At 44.6% G+C, this 8008-nt stretch overlaps 2 protein-coding genes across 3 annotated transcripts in view; one reads left to right on the plus strand and one right to left on the minus strand.

Annotated features, from left to right (window-relative positions):
* The window catches only part of PTPN11 (protein tyrosine phosphatase non-receptor type 11), a 39667-nt gene extending 39095 nt beyond the window's left edge, over positions 1 to 572 (minus strand). The window contains exon 1 of one of the 2 annotated variants that reach the window (XR_012787703.1): positions 84 to 571. Coding sequence is in view for 1 of the 2 variants with exons in the window: in XM_075568135.1 (XP_075424250.1) it covers positions 84 to 97 (14 nt within the window). In the remaining variant the exon portion in view is untranslated. Of the gene's footprint in view, positions 1 to 83 lie in introns of both variants that reach the window. The other variant, XM_075568135.1, reaches the window with a different exon arrangement.
* Positions 573 to 2035: 1463 nt separating this feature from the next.
* RPL6 (ribosomal protein L6) lies at positions 2036 to 5902 on the plus strand. Its single transcript, XM_075568137.1, has 6 exons — positions 2036 to 2210; positions 2299 to 2394; positions 3225 to 3368; positions 3788 to 3836; positions 4367 to 4551; positions 5708 to 5902. Exons 1-6 carry the CDS (start codon positions 2037 to 2039, stop codon positions 5858 to 5860), a joined length of 801 nt encoding a protein of 266 aa, XP_075424252.1. The 5' UTR covers position 2036; the 3' UTR covers positions 5861 to 5902.
* The last annotated feature ends 2106 nt before the right edge of the window (positions 5903 to 8008 follow it).

An 8008-nucleotide genomic window follows, 5' to 3' on the forward strand; every position in this document is an offset into this window, starting at 1 on the left:
ATTTGCACAGTAAGGCCCTGTGTCCGTCCCTGTCCCCCTGTCTGGCCCGGGTGCAGGTGACCCGCGGGTGTGCTGCTCCTCACCTCCTGGATGTCATGGTGCGCGCTCAGCTCCCGGCTCCGTGACCCCCTCACTCCCTGCCAGTGCCGCCGCCGCCTCCTCCCGCGCGCTCTCGCTCTCTCTCTCTCTACGGGTCACCCTCGGGTTTATTCGGGTTTACACCCCATGGCGGCCTCCCGTGACGTCATCAACCCGCGCCGCTCTCCGGGTGTCTGTGGAGGCCCCGGACAGGGCCGCGTGACGCCGGCGGGGACCGGGATCAGCACGGGACACGGGGACACGCTTGGCGCCACCGCGGGAGGGAGCGAGTCGCGTTTAATTTCACTGGCAAAGCCCGGGCGGCGGTGTGCCTGCGTCACTTCCGGTCTCCCGGCGACGCGTGACGTTTCTTCGGCCCGGTTTATTGCTCTGCCCGGCGGCGTTAATCGTCGGTAACGGAGCGTCAAGTGGCGGCCGACGCGCAATGGAACAAGCGTCAGACTGCGGCCTGTTCCGCTTAACCAGGCGCTGGACTACAACTCCCAGAATTCCCGCACCGCGTACGCGTGACGTGGGCACGGCGGGGGTTTTATACGTCACTTCCCCCGGATGTTAATTCCTTTTTGCTTTCAGCCAAGGTAGGAATGGCGGATCTCTGGTGGCGGCTCGGGGCCCTGTATCCCAATCCGATATAATCCTGCCCCGGGCGGCGGCCCGCGCCCCTCGCATGTGCCCCGGGGTAGTAATGGCGGAGCGGGGTCACGGAATACCCCGATATTGAGCGAGTTTGACCCATCTTGGGGGGTGTTGGGGTAGGTAGGAGGATGGGTGGTAGGCCAACACTTGGTGCCTGCAATCTCAGGGGGGGCCCCTCCGAGGGAAGGCCCAGAGCAGCGGCCTGGGAACATTAGGGGGTGCAGCCGGTGTCTGGGTTCCTGCTGCTACAATGTGGCAGTGAGCGGGTGGGAGACGCATGTGGCAGCTGCTCAGAGCAGCTCCAGCCCCGCAGCAAACCGCCCACTCGCCCGGGTGAGTGGTTTTGGACTTATTGCGTCCATGAGTATCCAGAGCCACGAGTAAGGTAGACTTGATGCCTTCTGTCTGGTAGACGAACTGCCTCCCAGCAGAGGTGGTAGGGGCAAATGCAGTAACGGGATTTAAACATGTTTGGGGTAGAGGTGAGGCTCCAAAACACTAAGGAATGCCAAATGGGGTCTGCTTAATTTGTGGCATGAGAATTGCATGCTCATATTATAGGCTTTTACAAAAAAATGTTTTATACACCAAGCATTTGTTCTATAAACCCTCAGGTGAATATGTATTTGATGCTTTTCACGTTCTGCACTGGAGAACCGTTTTTGAAGTGTATTGGGGCTATTGCTTTTGTGCTGACTTTGTATTTTCTGTTAAATCCTGTCTCCGATATGTTTTTGTGCTCCAATAATATATCCCTAGCTTGTGTGTATCTCGTGGAACTGCTTAGTTGCCAGTGCAGCATACAACTTTTGGACCGTGCAGTTAATATGGATTTAATATTCTTCAACTGGGATAGTTGTCAATACAGGCATACCCCGCATTAACGTACACAATGGGACCGAAGCATGTATGTAATATGAAAATGTACTTAAAGTGAAGCACTACTTTTTTTCCCCACTTATCGATGCATGTACTGTACTGCAATCGTTAGATACGTGCATAACTGATGTAAATAACGCATTTGTAACAGGCTCTATAGTCTCACAGCTTAGGTACAGGTAGGGAGCCGGTATTGCTGTTCAGGACGTGCTGACAGGCGCATGCGTGAACTGCCGGTTGCCTATTGGGCGATATGTCCTTACTCGCGAGTGTCCTTAAACCGGGGTATGCCTGTATACATCTGCAGTTCTTCATATGTCTGCTGCCAATGCTGGACTGATAACGGCAACCCCAGCATATTCATATTTAACGGGCCCTGTAATACACCACTTCCTGTGGCACTAGAGAATTGTGTGTTTCTAATGCTTTTTCTTTCATTCTTGCAGATGGCAGGAGAGCCGGCAGTAAAGAAGGTCAACAAACACCATGCCAGCCGTAACCCTGTGCTGGTGCGTGGGATTGGGAAATATTCCCGATCTGTCATGTACGCCAGGAAAGCCCTTTACAAGCGCAAGTACAAGGCCCCAGAAACAAAGGTACCGAGTCCGTTCCGTCTGAATGATCATCATGTGGCATGCGGTTATCCCCGTTTGTTTTAAAACCTGCTTATTTCTTTGCGTGTAGATTGAAAAGAAGAAAGAAAAGGCGCCTGCTACAGTGACCAAGTCAGTTGGTGGAGATAAGAATGGTGGTACCCGTGTGGTGAAGATTCGCAAGATGGTATGAGGCCGTAGCAAATGCAGAATCTGATTTTGCCACATGGTATAGAACGTTGCCCCCCCCCCCACCCTAAAGGGTCCATAATTACGAAGTGATTCTTAGGTTTTATGAGGATGTCCGGAACTGGCAGAAACCTTACAAGTCATTCACTTGAATAAGCCAGAAGAGGTCTTATTGAATTGGCTCAGAATATTTCCCTTGCCCACTATTAAATACTAATTTAATCACGATTGTAAGAAAAATGTTCATTTAAAAAATGTTTTTACCTGAAAGTCAGCTATGTACAAAGCTATTGTAATATACTGTAGTAGCTTTTAACTGTTGAAAGTTTGTGGCATTAAGAATTACTTCTATAATTTACACGGCACAATTAGTGTCTACAGATGAGCTTAAACAATGAACAAGTTACTTCTAAACTGATGTGTCCAGAACATTAGACACATTTCAAGAACCTGTATGTCTGGACAGTATTTTGCTTTTGGAAGTTATGCCCAAAGCGCAATAGATTTAAGTGGTTGTAAAGTAGTAGGGGGCACAACTTATCAAATGCCGGTATGGCTTATCGCACCGTTCCAGCATCGGCTCCCATTTTGAAGACTGCAGGTGTTCATGCCGGAACAGGTGCAATAACTTGGATTATAATCCCCTTGTATATTAATGTATGTGAAGCGCTGCTTACATTGGACCTGCGGAGACCTTTTTTCACGCATTTAACTGACCTTCTGGGGTAACGCCTTTTTTTTTTTATACTGTGAGTTTAGCACACTGCGGTTGAATCGAGATAGATACAGCTATAAAGATATATAAAATTATTATTTTTTTTCCCTTAGCCCCGTTACTATCCCACTGAAGATGTCCCCCGTAAACTGTTGAGCCACGGCAAGAAGCCTTTCAGCAAGCACAAGCGCAATCTGCGAGCCACCATTACTCCTGGAACAGTGCTCATCCTTCTCAATGGGCGCCACAGGGGGAAGGTAACTTTACACCTAGCTGCTTACTCCTTCAGTGGATAAGTTTACCGCTTGCTTTATAGGAGCACTACTGGTGACACATTGTTTATTTGGGTTTGAAGTGGGTGATCTTTGGAGCTAAACTATGTTGATTTCATCTCCGGGGACCCCCTTCTTCCCGGGATACTTGCCTCCATAGGAGATGCCGGTATCTCTGCTGTTCTCCCGCGGTCCAATAGGAAGACCCAAGAGATGACGTTGTGGCTTCCTATTTACCCGCGGCACTTTTTAAACCGCCATGTTTAAACTTAAAAAAAAAAAAAACACACACCCAAAGATAACATTGCCAGGCCCAATGCCAAGCTGTGTTCCTGGTAATGTGAGTCCTTGTGTTTTTGAGAAGCTAGATTTTATTTGACACACTCTTTTTTTATCTTTTACAGCGTGTTGTCTTCCTAAAGCAGCTCCCAACCGGCCTTCTGTTAGTGACAGGTAATAAAATCTGCTTTTAAAAAGTAGTGTTTTAATTGGATTAAGTTGATCTTGTGTTTTTATCCCAGCATTGCGATTTAATCTTAACCAAAATGTTTAACAAGTAATAGATTGTATGCTGTTCTTCCTAGCCGGACTATGGAGCTATGTTCTATATGTTCTATATGTTCTGTATGTGCTGTGGGACTAGTAGAAAATCTAAGTGACGGCTTCCTCTGGAGACTTCTTAACAAGCAATACATTGCTTTGCGTTACAGGCAGCACTGCGGGTCTTAAACTTGGTAGAAGTTGGCATATTCACTATTTTGCCCTTTTTTCTGTAATCTCTTCAGGAAAGGGAATCCCATATACCGGCAGATAGAGCTAGGTATAGCTGCTTACCAAATATTAGACAATGGCTTTCGCATTTTATACATTTTAAAATGCCTACCAACATTTTTAATAGATTTTTGTAGCAAAACCTGTTTTTAGTAACTAAAACTGTCTTATTCTAAACAAAAAAGTTATATATATTTGTTTTCCTCCCACAGGACCTTTGGCCATCAACAGGGTTCCTCTGCGCAGAGCTCACCAGAAGTTTGTCATTGCCACCTCTACCAAGGTTGATATCTCCAGCATGAAGATCCCGAAGCATCTGACCGACACTTACTTCAAGAAGAAGAAGCTGCGAAAACCCAAGCACCAGGAGGGCGAGATCTTCGACACAGAGAAGGAAGTAAGGCCTTGCCCGTGCACCTTGTGTGGCTCCGTATTCTGTTCCAATAGAATAGGCGGCTCTTGTGCAGTATGGAGACTAAATGCCCTTTATTCTGAAGATATTAAATAGTGGACATCCAAATATCAATCTCTGGGAAGTATGGTGCTGCAGGATTTTATAAAGCAGCAACATTGATGTTGAATACAGCCCCGTTACATGGTAAAAATCACATGTTTACGATCTTGATTTTGCCATTGTGCTTTTTCAGGAGACTTTAAAGCAGCTGTCCAAGCTTTCATTTTATTTTCTCCTCCCCCCCCCCCCCCCCCCCCCTTTAATATGTGCATCAATACAATCCATACAAATGGTTGTCCAAGTTGCCAATCGATCCGTTCTCCGGTGATAGATTGTCGAAGATTCCGCTCGAGGGCTCACTAAATGGCTGCTAGTGCAGCAGAAGAGGACCAAGGATGCAAAGTTCTGTGAGGAAGATCATGTGACCAGGCAGTTGCTAGATACAATTGGGGCACTGCTAGAGAGGGCAGGGCTCATAAAGGAGTGTGACTTTATAAATGGTTGCTATAGAAACAAAATTTTTGTTACATTATAATACATAAAAATAATTCAGTGGTTTTAAAGAAGAATGCTAAACGTATTGTCATAGTACAGAACTGATTTATTAAAAAAAACAGGATGTTGCTTGGTCTGCAGCTTTAAGGGGGGTCATTTTATATACCCCGACGCGTCCATGTGAACGGTTTTTGGATGACTATCCCCATGGATTAAATTAAATCGGAATTGTTATACCAGAAGGGCCACTTCACAGAACCTGAAGGTGTTGCATTTTAAATAAAAATGGCATATTATCTTTATTTAATTCCTTTACAATACTGCTAATGTATCAGAAAATGTCAATATTCTAAAGGAATTGGAAACAAACTTCCATGTATGTGCTTTCATCGTTCTGTTTAACATGGAATTGTTTATAGGCATAATAAAAACAATTTTAGCATTATAACAGTAACAATACTGGGACCCTTTTTAGTTCTGCATAGAAGCTTGAGACAAATCCTTTAACTTAATCGATACATCAACTTTAACATGCTATGTAAGATCTGCCGTTGTGTGCGATTTCTTGTATATATTTATCGCCTTGTTTGTTTTTTTTCCCTAGAAATACTCTGTCACACAGCAGCGCAAAGCGGATCAGAAATTTGTGGACTCGCAACTCCTGCCTCTCGTCAAGAAAGAGCCCCAGCTGCGTGGTTACCTGCGCTCCGTATTCTTCCTGTCTAATGGAATGTACCCTCACAAATTGGTCTTCTAAAGTTTTCAGCAAAGCTCATTAAAAAAAAAAAATCTTGTAAAACTGATGGTAGATTGTGATGTGTATGTAATGGGTTTGTCTCTTTGCGTTGCCCCATGCTGTCATACACACAGAAGAATTTGTGATAACCGGAATGACAAAGGGACCCTGGTAATAACGTGTGGCGGTTATACAGGGAGCTTTGGGACAGTTCAGTGGTTACCATTTTGGGCGGTTGTGACCTAGGCTTGCAGTCTAAATGGGATAGTGGGTGACAGTGGTCAGATATACGCGAGGATCCCCGACATCCAGCACCCCCAATATGAAGGGGGCAAATACTAGAATTTCTATACCCCAGTTATTTTTTTTTAGGGGATTTGATTGTCATCGTACGGTGTGTGTGGTTTTGTATTGGAAGTTGGAGTAAGCGTGCAGGAAACAAAATGGGGAAGAGGTAAGGATAATCTTATCAACACCTGATTGATTGGCATGTGGGTAAATCAAAGAAGGGATACAGCGCAGTAGTTTGCTTCAAATATGTATCTAACAAATCTGTTTAGAAGTTGTTAATAGTAGTTACATATTAGGGGGGAGATAATTATTTTATGATGGAAACTTCCTCCCATGGGAAGTACAACTGCACAATGGAAATGTCTAAAAGAGAAGCGTGAGATTAAAGGTGTCGGTGGGACACGTGATTAGTATTCTACAAAGAACTTGGTTTGGAAAAGAAAATGAAACTTGGGAATTAAACCACAGGCTGAAACTTTAGCAGAAGTTCGCTTTCTCCGTTGCGCACACCTGCCAGATGCTGTTTATAATTTGGTGGGTTGTTGTGGCAAACGAGCTGTAACGCGTGGCGGATACAATATGTGGGATGCAAGAGTATTTGTTCGCTTGCCCACTGTTTTTAAATGGGTCTATTGAGCAAGTAGTGCCCTTGTAACGGGTACATCTGAGAATCGTGCATTGTAAATTGAGGCAAGTCCACTACCAACCAGGCTACCCACATCCCCTCCAGCAGGGCGGCAGTGTAGGCTGGTTAAATGCCACCTAATGAAGATGTTTTAAACAATTTCTTGGTAGTACAAAGCCATTGTTGCCGTAGGAATTCTTTCAGTGACCTGATTTTTAAAGCTGGTAAAAAAAAAAAGTCTAAATCTGGTTACATGTATGTGTAACCCCTCATTATTTCCCTAGAAGTATTAATATGTAGATACCACGGCAGGGCCCTGAATCTGCCTCCCGTGTATACTTATTAAATGAAGGAGCCTAGCTGAGGTCAGAAGCAGAGGCACATATACTTTGAATAACAATACTTTCACGTATGCAAAGCACAAAAAACACCCCACAAAATAAGCGGACACTGGACAACACTTAGTAGAACAGATATTGATGGTAATTGGGTTGTCCCACAATGTCTCTTACTCGGTGCCGGCACAGCATTAGAGCTCGTGAAGTGTATGTGTATGTATACACACTCATACTCGTGGTTATTGGTGCAGGAATGTCACTTCCTGGTGAGCCATGCTTTGGTATATAAGTAAAAGGGAGACCAAAAAGCGCACCAGCACAAACGTTGTCACTACTGGATAAAGGCCTAAAATTTTCACCTTCAATGAACTTTAATTTGTTCGAAACCACTATTGATGTGTATAAGTTTGTTTGGAAATTATCCTTGAAAAAGTTTTTTGACAATTTTATTCCAAATGTTACTAGGTCGACCGGAGATGAGGATTTAGATGGGGGGCCATCACACGCTACCGAGAGTGATGTCCCCTCATCCGACTCTGTTCCTCCGGTATCTATTGCTTTACATACATTTAATGATTTTTGTACCCTGCAAGATATGAATGATCTTTTATCTGAACAGACGGTTGATGATGTTAATATTCCTACATTTTCTGAATGGAATTCAGGCCTAAAAAGGAGTTCTGTGTTCTACCCCACTCATGCCAAGGGTCAATTTCTGACTATGTTTGAAAATCTGGTTATAAGAGACCTTCGTCTTCTAGCTCAGGGATTTTCCCTATCCTATATAGATCATGACAATTTGAATCAAAGTGAACGTTTAGCTTTAAAATCTTTGAAAAATAATTCTGCATTGGTCATTAAGAGTGCGGACAAGGGGGGTGCGGTGGTGGTGCAGGGCAGAGACGGTTACATCAG

This window comes from Ascaphus truei, chromosome 13 (assembly GCF_040206685.1).
Source record: "Ascaphus truei isolate aAscTru1 chromosome 13, aAscTru1.hap1, whole genome shotgun sequence".
Taxonomy (NCBI): domain Eukaryota; kingdom Metazoa; phylum Chordata; class Amphibia; order Anura; family Ascaphidae; genus Ascaphus; species Ascaphus truei.